This window comes from Siniperca chuatsi, linkage group LG6 (assembly GCF_020085105.1).
Source record: "Siniperca chuatsi isolate FFG_IHB_CAS linkage group LG6, ASM2008510v1, whole genome shotgun sequence".
NCBI classification, from domain to species: Eukaryota; Metazoa; Chordata; class Actinopteri; order Centrarchiformes; family Sinipercidae; genus Siniperca; species Siniperca chuatsi.
This window is the reverse complement of record NC_058047.1, coordinates 15,782,321-15,798,939: the sequence shown is the minus strand read 5'-3', so window position 1 is coordinate 15,798,939 and position 16,619 is coordinate 15,782,321. Positions and strand designations below refer to the sequence as shown.

The following is a 16,619-nucleotide window of genomic DNA, read 5'->3' as shown; positions in this document are numbered from 1 at the left end:
TGTCAAGTGAAGTATGTTTCTGTGTGTAAGTGACCTGTGATGGCTGTCCGGCACACAAGGTGTGTGTAGGAGAAGTGCAAGGTGGAGTTGAGCAGGAAGTAAGACTCGATAACCCGTCTCGCTCGCTCACTGATATCGTAGAACAGGCGAGCACTCCTCATCGGCACTCTGCCCTCGTAGCCGTACTGCAGGGAAGAAAAACAAAGAGAGACTGTAACACGTATAGTCAAACAATAAATCAAGAAAGATACTATACAGGTAAAATGATCCATTGTGACACATTTTAATGAACACTGTATAGGATGAAGCTACTGACATGGTAATCCTTATCCACTGGTTTGAATTTTCTCAGTTTTAAATCCAACGGTTCTCTTCTCAACTAATTTTAGCTTAGACAATATTCCGGATGCAATCTTTGTAAATCATGCAGAGGAACTGTGGCGTTCGTTTATGTTTAGTGGTTAGTGCACCTGCAGGGTTTTGAGTACAGTGGCTCCTTCAAACTTCTCATTGGGAGTGTGTGGAGACATCCTCCCTCTGTAACCGTCTCCTGCCATGGTGACAGCCTGGAAGATGAGAAAAAAGCTAGAATTAATATTCAAGTACAGGCTCACACACTGAACTTTACTGTTCGTACAGGAACAAACACTCATTTGTCATCAGTCATTTTCAAATCTGAAGCGGTATTAAAACTTTCAACCAAGAGCAAACCCACATGATGATTGTTGTCCATGACAGTTCCAGTGATTTAAAATCCTTATTGTATTAACATTGTGTAATGTCCTTACATGTGCCAGGTGTCTGAGTTCTGAACACTCCTCCTCAGATATAACATGATCCAGCAGCACTCGCTGGGTCCCGTTCAAGGCCGCAGAGTTCTGCACCAGCTGCACACTGTCATACACCAAAGGACCACCTGCACAGATCACAGAACAGTATTCAAAGAAGGCAACATGTCATCTGAACCATGGTGGTCAGATTAACTGAACACTAATGACTTTCTCTTAGCAGTTTAACTCCCATTTCGTTTCATCTCTGGTGGCAGTGAAGGTTTACCTTCTTTGAGTTGCTGTGGAGCAGCAACACTGACGTTCTTCTTCTCTGAGATGGGAACATACTCCATCCAGCCGTCTGTGCCAGAGGGAATTCTGGAACAACAGAGAATAGAGAATGCATTTTGTCAAAACTATGATTTTAAACTTGCAGCACCTGATTTTTTAGCCACTTGGGGAAGGCATAAACAAGCTGTGAACACAACACCGACATGTTATCATTCAGTTTAAGTTGGGGAACTTGTTAGCAAACAGTTGCTTATTTATACATCCAGCAGATATGAAGCAACACTATTAGTAATTTGGAGTCGTGTTTCTGTCCACCTGATGAATATACGTCCAATATTTATTCTCCTTTCAGCTGTATTTTGATCTTCACCAACTCCTGAAGGAAATATCTGACTCTTTAGCTGCTAAATGCTCCACTATGTTCACCAGTGAGGGGCTAACTGTGTCTGTCTGCTGTTTGGTGCTGAGCAGGTAGCAGGTACAGTCGGTTTTTAGAGCTTTTTCGCAAAAAACAGCTGCGGCTGAAAACGACGCTATGAGAGCGGTGAGAATGAACTAAAACAGTAAAGTTGCGGACAGATAAACAATGAGAGTACGGTGATAGCTCCCAGTGGGTTCGTCACTACAAGAGACCCTTTTCACACTACACAGTCATTTGATCCACTGTTATTACAAAAATTCTGATTATGACATATTTAATTTTTTAACATCTTCATATGCAGGTTTTGCGGCTACAGAGAAGGAACCTCAGCTAATGAGAAGACAGACTGTACTGTACTACTGTATATTCAAAAGTACACTTGATGTTACTTGTTTTCCAGAAGCAGAGATCTCTCTACCTGTTTGAGTCATCTCTTCCACCTGTGCTGCTCCAGTAATTCTGCAAGAAAAACAAGGGGAAATCTATAATCTGTACAGAAATGTGAAATATGATATGTCTGTGTGGCCAGCAGGTGTCGCTGTTGGTTTAGAAGACAGTGGTGCAGGGGCAGTGCCAGACACCTGTTTCGCTGCTTTGAGTCAGCCAGGCAGCAGCAGGGGCACATTAATGGTTTACACACCCAGCAGAAGATCTGCTCCACATCAGAGACATGTGGACTGGTTTACGGATAACCGCCCGTTAAATTACACATCTCTTTTCATTTCTGGGCAAAACTGAGAATTAAAGGGCACTGCTCTGTCAATAAATACTTGCGGTCTGTTTTGAGTTTATAGTTAAACATGAAAAATTTGGGATAATGTTGTATTCTATTAACTTACCCCTTCCGTAAAATCCACACCCATGGTTTTACTGCCAATAAGAAGGAGCTCCAGTTCTTGTTTGTGCCTCCTCAGGTACCATGCAGCTTTCTGCAAACACAGACACACCAAAGGCTTATGGTAAACGGTTGTTAAGGTAAATGTAACTACATCCTTTTGTCCTTGAGAGATGTTGGTAGGAGGAAAATAACTGTAGAAAAGGTAGAAAAATACATTACATATTTAACAGTACCATAAAGAAATGTTCCATATTCATGCCAATGTTTTAGCTGAGAGAATCATCTTTTCTTTCTTTATGGAGTCACAAACATTCTCACTTTGTCCAGTTTGTTCTTTTCTTTGTACACTTCTACAAAGGAAAGCTTTTAGGGTAATCTGTTTGTTAGCTAACACACTTTGCACATCACTGCACTGTTTTCATGCTCACAGCTATAGTAGAGACCAAAGTATTAATGGTTTAATGTTTATCTTTCACGTATCAAAGCTCATCGCCATAACTTTTCCAAACTCTAAAACTGACAGTGTGCTCCTGTCCTGACTCTTTCAGCGCCCAAATAAAAAGGGGACCAGAATGAGTCTCTCTTTCCCTTGGCTCTGCTCCCCTCAGTGCCAGGACTAATGGAGTGTGATGGCCTCTCTCTTTCTTTGTGTCAGTTTTACTACTGTTTCCTGCCTGGAGTAAAAACTTGAATGGAAGCAAAGTCTGCTGTTTCTCGAGCCCATAATAATACAATGGGTGCTGCTTTTGGCTTTACCTCAAGGTGGATGGTGACAGAAAGACAATGACAGAAAGTATGTTTGCATCTACAGGATTTTACAGGCCAATACTGACACTGATATATTAAAGTGATTTATTGGATGATAGTCATTCATTCATACATAAATACATAACATAAACATTTTTGATAAAGTTCCCTTAAATGCAGTTATTAAAGCATTATGAGCAAGATATGTACTGAGCAGGGTATTTTATAGCCATGAGGAGAATTATGAAACTTGAACATTCAGTTGCGTTTTTCTTGTAGTGGTTAAAAAAAAAGAGAAGCCCTTTCCCCCCCAGCACCTTTAATACAAACAGCCCCCAAATTGTTCCAGAGACTTCCATGGGCACTCTGACATTACTTTTCCTCCTCCTCCACCGTTCCTGAAAGGCAGGATTCTTTGGCAGGGAGGCAGGTCGGGCCTGGCACTGACATCTAGGGCTCTGTAAATGAGCTCTCCGAGGCTGGAGGGAGAGAGGACGTGGAGAGGACGTGGAGAGGAGAGGCGATCTGTCGGCCAACGACCGTACTGTAAACTGACGGGACTGGAAAGACTTGAGGGCTAGAAAAATGTAAGCTATGAGTAGAAAAACATAAGCATGAGCAGCAACACGTCGGGCTCTCAGCCTCTCTTTATCTCACCCACACATACGCAATGTCAGCCACACACCACTCACACATTCACACAGTCCTGCTGGGAGCCCCGCTGGCTCTAATGAGTACCAGGCTTTCTAGGAAAAAGAGGTTGGGATTTAAACAAGGCGCTGCTTGACTTTTCCAAGCAGATGATCAAAGTTTAGGAAGGAAAAATTCTCAATGCTGAAGTGGCTGATGAGTAGCCAGACTTAACAAATTAAATTTTCTCTAGCAGGCAAACATTCAGCCTTTAATTATTCTGAGTGTTATGAATACCAGGGGGCAAGGAAATAATACAGAGCATGCCCAGAGGAAGAAATTTGTTGTCATAAACACATTGACGTAGCAAAATTTGCTTAATACTTCCAGCTGGATGGAGAACATATACAAGTGAAAAGCAAACTTTAAGAGGTGATTGGTGCCAAGTGGTGAGTAGCAAGTTCATCCAAGAAATACAGCAAACGGCCTGCTGCCTCCCGTCTCCTCATTTTACCCCCAATCCACACTTTTCCTCTCCAGTCTCTTTCCCTGCATGTCTTCTTACCTTCCATCTCCTCTTCTAACGTCTTCCCCCACACTTCTGCTCATATTTTTGTAATGCTTTTTCCACTCACTTTTCTCAGTCTTAAATGAATTGCCCACAACTTGTTCAAAAGTCACATGCCAGACTTCAAACACAAAATGGTCTTCTCACATTACTGCAGTTTTAGCCTCATTACACTGGTTCCCTTTTAGAAGTGATTTTAAAAACGCTTTTACCTACAATCCCAAATCTCAAAGTATATAGTTGAACTTAATGAAAACTATATTATCCTTAATGATGTTTAACATTCTCCAAACTAACGCACCAAAATCTGGAACAGCTTTCCATATTGGCTCTGATTCTGCAGATAATTTAAATATTTAAAGCTTGGTCTACTTGTTTTAATCTGTAAAACTCTCTTTTCAAACCTACCTTTAATGTATCTAACTTACATTTTTCTTGTCTAATTCCTTTTAATCATTTCAACCTTTGTTTGGTTTGTCTTTTAGTTCTTCTACATTTCTGTATATCTTTGTTTTGACTCCTTTTTAAGCATTTTGTAAACCTCTGGTATTGAAAAGTACAATCCAAATAACTTAAATTATTATTATAGCTCTCCCATCTCCATTTTCTTCCTTATTCTAACCTCTTGCTCATTTATTCAGCCAATAATTGATGCTGATCCACCTAGTCTCTCACAGACTTTTAATACACAGCCACAATGATCCACCCTTCCTTCAAAATATCCTCATGATGAGATTGCCCTTCGAAGTTAATAAAATGTCTGTAAAAATAAAAATGAGAGATAAATTCACCAAACCATCCATCCTTCCACAGAAACATCCATCCTGGTATTTAATGTATCCTTCACTCAGCCTCCAAACCATCTACCCTTCCCCACCCCCCACCATAACTGCAGACCCTGACCTCTCTCGGCTTGCCATCATGTCCCAGCACCTCTCTGTAGTATTCCACATTGTCCGTAACGAACTCCTCTCCCTCATGGAATAACAGGTAGGTCAGAGCACACTGTAGCGCCTCCTTCAGCCTGTCCACTGCAGAGAGAGACAGAAAGCAGTTAAAGTGGTTTCTCTTTTCTCTGTTTATTTATGAGCGGGTCCCCACTGATCAACAGGTGGCGGTAATGCACCAAGAAACGTAGGAATGTGCCAACAAAGGCAGTGAAGAAGAAGTCTACAAGCTAGAAAACATGGATGTAAACAGTAAAAGATTTAAAATAAACAATGAATAAATAAAAAAACATTTGTTTGACCTCAAGTATTCACACAATGATCATTTTTGTTTGTTTACATGAAAAACTCCACAGGGCACCTGTAATCTCTCACACACACACACACACACACACACACAGATGAGCTACCTTGGGTTTCTGCTGTTTTCTACAGAGCTGTTGAACTACGTATCTACTGAATAGACTGGATGACCAGTGTGTGTGTGTGTGTGTGTGTGTGTGTGTGTGTGTGTGTGTGTGTGTGAGAGAGAGAGAAATGTGGAAATTTATCTATCACGGCTGACATTCCGAAACCATTACCACAATGGAGCAAAAGCTGTACTCTGGTTGACATAGTGGAAAGAGCGCACACACACACACACACACACACACACTGAAGACACTTGGCAGGAGTTGCCACTTGCGACAGACGGATGTCAGTGATGAAGTGAGACAAACGTACAGCAGGGCCGTCCTGTACTGTCTTCCTGTGTTGAACACATGCGCAAACACACTTTTACATGTATTAATTTATAACACAGATCCACAAACATACATAAACATGTCTGTCACCCAGTACACACCGTCTACACTACTGCTGCTAAGTGCACACACAAACACATTCTTTACTATCTTATAAAGGCGCAGGGTTAACCAAAGACTTCCTGGCATGGCTGAGGCTGAGGCAGCGTGTCTGCTGCTGTCAGGTATGTGTTCCCAGGTCAATAAGAGTCTGGAGATTTGAGCTCTGTCAAACAGAAAAACGTCACTGTGAATTAATTTAGGAAACTTAAGCAGCTAAAGCACAATGAGAGGCTGCTGAGTGATGGCAAACATCCACTGCGGCAGTGGGGGGTGGAGCCACTGAGGAGTGTAAAACACAGCAGGCCTATTACACAGCACTCACATTACTGACTTGTGGCAAGTAACTGCCGTAGATTTCTAATTTTGACAGTAAAAATGCTGATACAAAAAAGGAAGAAGTAAAAATCCTGCTGCATTTCATGCACGCAACATGCTGCTAAAAAATACAACCTAATTAAGCTTGATATAAATAAAATGATTTAATGAGTGCTAATTTAACATAATGAATGTTTATTTAAGATTAAGGTAGGCATGATTTTTTTACATTTTTTCAACCTTTTTTAAATATTAGAGGATAACACTTATAGGTATTATAAGTTATATATATAGTTAGTATGACTAATTGTGTAAGAAATGCAACAGAAGTGGTAACACTGAATTTACAATCAAATTATACGGGCACTGGCCTTGTGCTTGGGTACGCAATTTGAATCTGTTATGGAAAAGGTATACTGCCAGTAACAATGAAATCTGCGAAGAATTCAAATAATGAATGGCTATTACTGAAAAATACCAGCCATAGATAATATTATAAATGGGGTTTTATATCATGAAAAAAGTGAGGAATATAAAACAAAAAAACAGAAGTATATTTGCCATTTCATAAGCAGTCCACCTTTACAATACAGTAGAATAACTGACTCACAGACACTTTTTATAAAGCTTTTGAGGCTTCCACAGACTTACACACACACACACACACACACACACACACACACACACACACACACACACACACACACACACACACACACACACACACACACACACACACAATCAAAGCCTGATCTCAGTGTGTTTGCACAAACCCAATGATCCACTTTGCATTATTACAGCCACATGCTTAAGGGTCATTAAGTATAATCTGATGATCTCACAACCACTGAGCACACTGTCTTTCCAAACTACACTTTGTTGTCATGCCAACACCCTTGTCTAGAAGAGCTTTTCACTATTTCATCAAAAACATAAGACTTGAGGCTACCCATTCATTTACACACACACACGCACACACACACACACACACACACACACACACACACACACACACACACACACACACACACACACACACACACACACACACACACACCTGAGGCCCAAAACGTTGCACAGAGAGACATACAAACACATACCAGATAATGTCATTAATACTTGTGAGACAATGTGAAACTCCAAACAGGGTGCGGTCAACTGTTGATTGACTCAACTTGTCTGCTGCTCTTTGTGGTGACCATGAGTTCTTCTAAGTGCATGTATGTGTGTGTGTGTGTGTGTTTGAGTGTATGACCTATGGGTGTATCCATCTTCTTTGTTTATAATTACAACAAGCATAGTCAGATAGATGTCATGTTTGGGAACAGTTTTGTTCCCTGTGCTACACAGTGTTAATTAGTGATCAAGTGATAAACCAAAAGTTTTCTATCATAAAAGTGGTTAGAAATGCAACCAGCAATAAGTAAATGCAAGAAAAGTTCTGAACATACATTCAAGGTCTGCTTTTGAACTATCCAAAAAACTATTAAAGACCTTGAACAACTCACCCTGGAAGTAGGCAAACTGAAGGTAGTCATAGTGCAGAGGCAGGTAGTTCTCCATGGGTGAGAGACGGCCTGGCCGGGTGGCGAGGTCTCGAACACACTCATGTTCACAGTGCAGCACCTGAGTGAAGTGATCTGCAACAATATGGTTTCAGATCAGTTTATCAACATACCTTTGAGAGAGTAAGCTACTTTTTTGGTCTTTATTCAATGGGGGGATGATATGCAGCAAAAGACCGGGGGCTAGATTCGAACCTGAATCTACATGAGGTGCGCACTCTACCGGGTGAACTACCGTAAGCCACTTCTTTAATTTGGCATAAGTTGAGTGTTGGTTTAGGGGCTGGATACCAGTGTTCCCATCACTGATATGACTGTGGTGAGGGTAGTCTGTTAATCCTGGAATCCTATTGCAATTTAAACTAAATATCTTATGCAACTCTAAACATAAAACTTATTATAGAAAATATTGATTATTATATAAATTGTGCCTGGAAATGTAAAGTGAGTAACTTTGGCAATCCACATTGTAAATGTCAACTCAGGGTTAAAGGACCATTCTGATTTACACACTTGAAAAACAGCTGAAAATAATAATGAATTACTTGTTAGTATTACAGGTAGTCTAATGGAAACCAAACTGATCTCCACCTCAGGGGGAGACACAGAATCACAACACTGATTTCCTTTGATGAACGTGTTTGGCATCAAGGTATATGATATGTCTGAAGACTCAAAGGTGAAAATAGATGCTGGAAAACAGATACTAGTGTGAGAAAGTGAAAAACTAGAGAACTCCAACACAACAGGTCACTCTCATTCTAGAAGTTTTATTCGTCTAATATATACTATACAGATCCCTACTGAACATGACAGCATATCATAATGTGTCCCAATGCTGAAAATAATAAGAAATGTGTATAAAACAGATGTTGAAAATTGTTCTTAAAGTGCTTCAGTGGTGGTAAAAGTCTCTTGTTCCCTGTTGTCTGGTTTTGGTGGAGTGTCTGTTTAGGATTCATCTGAACACGTATTTGCGGAAAAAAAACAAAACACTGGAAGGAGTTCAACTTGATGAGCTGTATCAAATCAAATACAGCCAATCCAACATCATGTCGTTCCCTGTTGCTGTAAAGTAGATCAAATAAATGTTGCTGCCTTTCCAACAGTACAGATCTTTCATGCCTTTGTTGTTCCTCAGGTGGTGATGAATCCTGTTGTTTGTTGATCCCTCAGGGAGGACAGATTTTACAGAGTGCTACATTTCTTTTCCTTACGTCGCTTGTGTGTTTACGTGTGTGAGTGTGTTGTGAGCATGAATGTACAGTGAGGTCACTCTTGAGCAGCTGCAGCATTACTTTCTTCACCCTCAGACAGCAGAGTTGTGGTCTATTTCAATCTCTTCAAAAGTCTCAGGGGAGAAGAGATCTGAACTGTGTTAGGTCAGAATCATGCAGTACTGTAAAGTATTCTATGAAATCCTTTCTCTTATATTAAACTCATATAACAGATTATATTACTCTCAAAAATACATACATACATCTTAACACAAATAAACACCATAATCACAGGCTCTACTATAGTGGTGCTATGGAAAATAATCCCCTGATTGTAAGTAAAACAAAGACCAGCCAAAACTAATTAGCTGTCTTTTCTGTGTTTATGCAACAGGGCCGTACATATTTGAGACAAAGCACACTTGTCAGCAATTAAATTGCGGCTACTGCACAAAACCCGCCTCAATTTCCAGAGAGAAAGGCCCGACTCGTGTCAACAAAAGCACCACTGACCAAAGTTGATATATATATGTAACAGTATAATTGCGTAATTATGATCTGGTGCAAGAGTTTTGCTGTGGATACACGCATCCCTCCAAATCAAACATGCCTTATTCTTTGCAGGAACAGAGTTAAGGCCCTCAGGCTCCTATTGGCTGCACACCATGTTGTAAACAAAATAAAATATTAACACAGTACATAAAATGTGAGCTTAGTGCTCGTTATTTATGAAGCTCATTAAAACTGTATGAGTAACACTTGGTGGTGAAATAATGCTGCAGCTCCTCTCTGTAACTGCCACTTTGATGAATGCCAGTGGCTGCTGGGCTGAGCTGTTACTGTCTTATAGTGACCTCTGTTGCTGAACTGCTCTTTCCTGCTTAGGACACTGAGAGCAGCAGCAGAGAGATGGAGAGGAAACAGGGCTATGGAGACTGGGAGAGGTGCAGCTATAGCTGTTTTATCCTATTTACTAATTATTAACTTCACATTAGTGCAAACCATTTTCTAAATGTAGCATAGCTGATGAAGGCATTTTCCCCTCTGTACAGGCAGACATTAGTTTTGATTGATTTCCTTAGGGTATTTACTTGCATGTTACTCAAAATAGACAAAACATTAACAACTAGTTGTCTACTTTGGTAAAATCTATATTACTGTTGTGTAAAAATGTATTGAAAGCATGAACTGTTACCAGGTGGTGCGTTCAGGTGCTAGTAGGAAGCTCTAAAAGCTGAATTTAAACTTGAATTTTAAGAGTCACCTCCTAAACAGTCTTGCACTAAAAAAGCCATACTGTCAAAAACCCAAACAATAAGAAAACACGAATATGGTGAAATTGAAAATATTAATTTAGTAGTAGCATTAAAAGGGTTTGCTGTTCAGCGGCCAACACTCTGAGAGCACCACAATGGAAACATTTCAAACAACATTTGCAATTTGTAGTAAATGAGTGGAAATATACAAAAATACCAGAATGTTCCTTTAAGAAAAGTTGCCAAGAAAAAAACCCTCAAGTTGCAGAATTGCAGTAAAGAAACAAGGTCAAGTGAGTTTAAAGAGAGACAGAGAAGAAGAAGAAGAGGTTGGAGTCAGAGGGGTTTCGGGTGCACTCAGGCTACTATCCTGGCCCTGGTTCAGCCTGTTTTCCTGATGGTAGAAGATGGTAATAGAGAATGTCTACCAAATCCCAGGACTGTAACTGAACACAGACCAGCTCTTAGTTTAGAACAGCAGAGAATATCACTCAATACATCAGCACTAACTGGGGCACGGACTAATTTCTTTCAGTTATTTCTTACTGTTATTTTCTTATTTGATATATCTCTAAGAGACTCTGTAATAATTCAATGTATTGATTTGGTGGAGAGCTAATTTTCCTCTGGATCAGCATGTTATCTAGTACAGAGTTTGCTAAAGCATACAGTGCAAACTTAATACTCCCAAAAACAATATATTGATTTGGACAGCCAGTTGGATCATCTCAAAGTAACATCAATGATCAGATAACATTGATAACATTGATAACATTCCAGAAAATTTAATAATCCAAGACCCCAGTGCTGTGAGAAACCATACAACAATGAAAAACTCAAGGAAGTTTGTGGGACAAAATCTGTGTAGGGAACCTGATGTCTCTGTGTCTTGTTTGTGTTCTGAACATACCACAGAGCCCTGCTCCCATTTGTACCTATGACTCTGCTCTAAAGCCTTTGTAACATTTATTTACACCTTTTTATCTCCAAGAAATTCAAGCCAATGCACTGGCATATACATCTCTGTATTTCAGCACAGGGAGCGCCAGGAAAAGCTTGGTGACCAATGAAAACAAATATTGATGCAATAATATGAAGCTTGACTGTAACTAACAGTCTGTATGTCTTTTCTTTTTTAAAGTATTTTTGGGCATTTGGCGCCTTTTATAAAGGGGGACAGTAGAGAGATGACAAGAAATGAATGGAAAGAGAGGGGGAATGACATGCAACAAATCTGCGGCCAGAATTGAACCAGGGAAGTTGTGATTAGCCAACAGTAACATGGCTGCCCTGTGACCCAGTGCCAACTTCCATCCAGTGCCAAGCCGCTGCCAGGAAGGTTTGATCACCTCGTGAGCATGAAGGGTGTTGTTTGGCCTTGTCTCAGCACAACAAAGCCCAGCTTGGGCTCAGGGCCATGCAGTGCAGTTAGACGTGTTGGTGGAACAGTCATGATAAGTTGATAAAGTTGATAAAACGATTCATACTAAAATAGCTTTGAAAATCCAGTTGAACCAATGTCAGATTTCATCTTACTGTTTACTTTGTCACTGTATGTGCATGGGTTTTTAAATTAGTGCCAGCTGTCATATCAACATCTATTTAACATGAACATGTTGTTGTGGATGTAACACATAAAGAGGGTGAAACAATTTAAAATCACAAGCGAAACAAGAACGTCCTGGTTCTAATTAAAAACTTACAGTGTAAATACCGAATTATTTCTGCCATTTGACATTTGTAAAGAATAAATACAGCTGATTACACCAACAAATCATAGCCAAAATCCACATCCTGTTCATGTTCATGCTGGGATTTAAATGTTATTTACATTACATATGCAACTCAGGGACGTGTTTTGTGCTACTTGAGGGTAAATGCAGGATAGATGCATGTCAGCAACTGTTTTCTGTTCAAGTAAACCTATTCAGACGTTGGCTCTTACCTGATATGAGTTCATGGAGGCTGTAACGGTAGCGGAGGTAGTCGTAGCCCTCAAACCTCTGCGGCCATTGACACAGGGCCCGACACTCCACGTCTGCTTTATAGTACTCCACCAAAGCCTCCTCAAACAGAGCGATGGCACCTTCGTAATCGCCTTTATCATACAACCTCACTGCTGCTGTGAAGGAGTGCTGTGATGGAGGAGAGACAGAGGATCATGAGAGAGAGGAATGATGGGGTGAGTATTACTGACCTTTGATGTTCAGCAAAGCTCTTTATGATTTGCTGGTGTATCAAAGTATTTATCTTTGACATTTTTATACAAGCAAATATTGTTCACTTTTACAGTTAAAAAACACAACTGTAAGTAAACCTGTAGCCAGTTCATAAAAGTTTTTACAAGTCCTCTGGTGCACATCATGTTTCCTGCAGCAGCAATGGTCATTTGTTTGGAATAAACAGAAAGAGAGGTGGGCGTGTTAGGCTGAACAACTGCCAGAAAGGATTCCCACTGTCAATTCTTTATGAATACATTCACAATCAGATGTAATTTATGGTCCCCAAAGAAAATTTACTTTGGACTGGAATGTTGCAAACAAGCTGCTTCCAGAAACAAAATACAGAAAATCCAAAAACAGATTACAGACTAAAAACAGGTGAAAAAACACATTAGTTCAAATGCAAAGTACATGCATCTACACCAACAGAGTACAGAGCTAAGTAATGATACATAAAGCAAAGTGACAGAGACACAATAACTTAAATTATCAGTCATGCTTAAAAGTTTAGTTGAGGTACAGTTGGTATGAACGACTTGTAGCTTCTCCCAGAAGGTCCTGTAAGAACTCGTAACAGCTTGACTTGAAGCTAAAGAGAAAGTAGATGGGCAGAGAGGGAAATGAGAGTGGGGGTGAGAAAGGGTGAAAAACTGTAAATGAATCAGCGCACAAAGGATCCAAAACTCATCGGCATTCAGGGCTTCACCGCAACCAGCACTAAAAGGCCTAAATGAGTTTCCAGTCATTAAACTGCAAGGGCCACTAACACAAAGGCCTCTTCATACAGCGGCAGCAGCTTTACTTTTCCCTTTAGGAAAGAAGTGAAGTAGAAAAAGTAGCCAGACATTTTGACCAGGATTGAAAAAAGATGGGTAACAGGTCACACTGATTATCTGAAACATGCTCAGGTAAAAGCATCAATAGGTAAGCGGCATGAAAAAGGGCTAAAAAAAATTTTTAAAAATAAGGAAAGAGACAAAACGAAAATGAAAAAAAAAAACTGAACCTATATTTATATCCAAACTCGCATTAAAATTATATCTTATATTAAGATTTTCTGGCTTACCTGGTGAGGCCGGGCTTCTCGGTCCACAAAGTGGTCCGCCTTAACGCCCTGCAGGTCTTTGTACTGCTCCAGGTTCTGACCCATCTCCACATGTTCTGGGTTGGCCTGGAAGTAGGTGTGAGCTGCCGCTGCTGCCTTGTCAGGCTGCTTCAACTAAAGAGAAAAACAGAGAGAGAAGGAAAGAGAGATGTTATTAAAATAACAACCTGTCCATTAAAAGGCACAAATTCACCTGTGTAGTTGATGAAGTTATTTAAAATCAGTTATAACAGGTCAGATTAGTGAGTTTGTAACTGCAAGAAGGTGTTTGCTTAGTATTTGCTTAAGTCTCAACACAATCACAACATAAGAAACTAGATGTCCAAACAGAAACAGATGGACAGGTCTCCATTATTAAAAACTGCCAAAAAAATTGACAAAGTTCATATGTTACTCTGAATCTTTAGAAGTTTAACTGCTTTTAGAAGAAAAGGAAAAACAGACAGACAATTTGCAGACGTTCTTCTGAAGCCGGTCCTGTAGGAAGAACAGACTACTCGCCAAAATATGAGGATGCATTCAAGCCAAAATGTATTCTTGGCAAGTAATTTGGAATCCACTTGAAATAAGTAATAATTTTTCTGAATTTGGTTAATCAGACCAGAGAAGAACTGAGCAGATTTGCAGGGACGCACTGTTCCCATCCACATTAGAGGGGGCTGTCATTATTACAGCTAATATGACGGATGAGGTCTCTGCACTCAAAACATATTAACTTAATGGATGTTGGGAGTATTAGAATGAACTAATCACCACAGGCATCCCATCCTCTTCCTAAGAAATGTATCTAACATAAACACATTAGAAAAGAGACTGTTTACTGTTGATAGTTACAGGCTAGATAAGAGAAACACTGAATGGCAAAGAAGTGTATGTTAATGTGTGTTTGTGAGTGATATTGATACAGTGCAGATCATGTCCTGTGTGAATGACTAAAAGATGAAAAGGATGAAAGACAGAAGCTGTCATTTATCAGTGCTGGCAGCTGGTTGACTGATAAACTAACCCAAACAGAAAAAGTACATTTTACAAACTGTGTACTGAATATTCAAAATAGATTTTTATTGGACATTAGAATACAAAAAAATGTGAAGTCTGAACAAGTGAATAATGCTTGAAAAATGACTAAAAGGATTAATCAACTATCAAAATACCATTAATTCATTGACTAATAGTTTCAGCTCTAGATCGGATGTCCATCTGTCAGAATTTTTGACATTGTCTAAAAATAAGACAGGAAATAGTCTATATAGTTTACGTTGTCAACAGCATAATAACATATTTTCCTACATGCACCCCTCTATACATTACAGTAGATCAGTTAAGATGCTTTCCTTTGACATCGAAGGTATGTAAACCTTTTCTCTCCGTTATTACTCAACACATAATAGTTATGGATCAGCTATCAGCAAAAAAAAAAAAAAAAAAAGCTCAGCTCAGAGAAGACTCCAGATGTCTGGTGCAATCGAGTTTCTTGTAACTTAAAGATGCCCTTTTATCCCTTAAAAAAAACGTAATTTTGGAAGAACTTGTCATCAGAACATGTCTGGTCTTAATCAGATAAGATCCTAATCATGCGCAAGCCTTAACATGGGTTAGGTTTCTCCCAGCAGTATTCTCACAGGAACACAATCACCTTACACAATGAGTTCACTGCACAGGTCCATGAACTCAACACAGCCAGTTTTTACACTCAAGAAAAAACAGCTGAAGATATATGCTGCCCTGTGGCCTTTGTTGCTCTCTCATCTTTTTTCCATTCATTGTCTAGCATACAGTACTAACATACAAAGCACGAAATTATCATAAAGAATCTATGTTATGTTGTTTTATGTGTTTGACAGTGACTGAACTGGGTAAAAAGTAGTAAGAGAAAGGAGGAGTTAAGCAGGAAACAGAAGGAGGATGACATGCTGAGAAAATAAAAGACAGATACATAGAGGTGAAAGTAGACATGGTTGGAGACAGAGCTTGCTCTCTTGTGAAGGATTGGATATCTCTTGCAGCAACATTAACTCAGTCACAGTATCGCAGAGACGTCTGACTGCATTTGTTTAAATCCTTCATGTTCCCAACAGGTGTTAACGTAAAGCAGATCCCAGCTTCTCTTCTGACAGTTGAGAAGGTCAGTCTTGCCTGGCTGCCAAGAACATAACTGGCTGAAAGAGCTTCTCAAAACACTCACCTCTCTGTTTGAACACTCAGCACTGGCTCATGTTTGCCAGGAAAGAGATTTGTTGCAACAAAACCCTTGTTTCTTTTTGTATTGTTTTCATGGGGTGAATTAGCAAGATACAACTTGGGAATTCCCACATTTATCCAATATTTGGGAAATCTGTAGTTCAACAGTAGAATTACCTTTTCTGCACAGACCCACGTAGATACAAAAACAAAGCACTTGGTGTTTTCTATGGGGGAGGCAAACAATTCCCACAAAGTCTGCACAATACATCATAAAACAAAAACTGAACTGTTCTGATAGAAGAATCAGACATTCTCTTTCCCACAAACAACCCACTTCTTTAAGAAGAATGACTCCCCTGTCAAACAAAAATTGGGTCTCTTTCATGTGGCAGCAGAGGAGGCAGGAGAGAAAAGCCCAGCTGGACGTGCTTGGTTAGCCATGTAAGTCCAAAGTCCAAAGTGAGGTGGTGTCGAGTGCATTCCTGGTAAAATCACCTGGCTGTAGCCGCCGGGAGACACAGCTCGACCGACCAACCAATTAAGGGAGGAAGAGAGCTAGGGTAGGTGAGTGGCACATATTGTGCATTCATGTGTGCTGCATGACAGGTTTTATTAAAATACTGTATGTAACGACTGAAGAACAACTCTAATACTATGTAAGAGCAAGGCCAGAGGTCAGATGAAAAACCTGAAGTTTA

General features: G+C 39.9%; 1 protein-coding gene across 1 annotated transcript in view; it reads right to left on the bottom strand.

Annotated features, from left to right (window-relative positions):
* The window catches only part of p3h2 (prolyl 3-hydroxylase 2), a 61,683-nt gene that overhangs the window by 5,052 nt on the left and 40,012 nt on the right, over nt 1-16,619 (bottom strand). Inside the window, exons 2-11 of the mRNA XM_044198621.1 lie at nt 13,699-13,851; nt 12,356-12,545; nt 7,881-8,012; nt 5,169-5,296; nt 2,322-2,411; nt 1,901-1,941; nt 1,057-1,148; nt 789-916; nt 471-566; nt 35-185 (exon numbers count right to left, since the gene is read on the bottom strand). Of these exons, the coding sequence (XP_044054556.1) occupies nt 35-185; nt 471-566; nt 789-916; nt 1,057-1,148; nt 1,901-1,941; nt 2,322-2,411; nt 5,169-5,296; nt 7,881-8,012; nt 12,356-12,545; nt 13,699-13,851 (1,201 nt within the window). The remainder of the gene's footprint in view (nt 1-34; nt 186-470; nt 567-788; nt 917-1,056; nt 1,149-1,900; nt 1,942-2,321; nt 2,412-5,168; nt 5,297-7,880; nt 8,013-12,355; nt 12,546-13,698; nt 13,852-16,619) is intronic.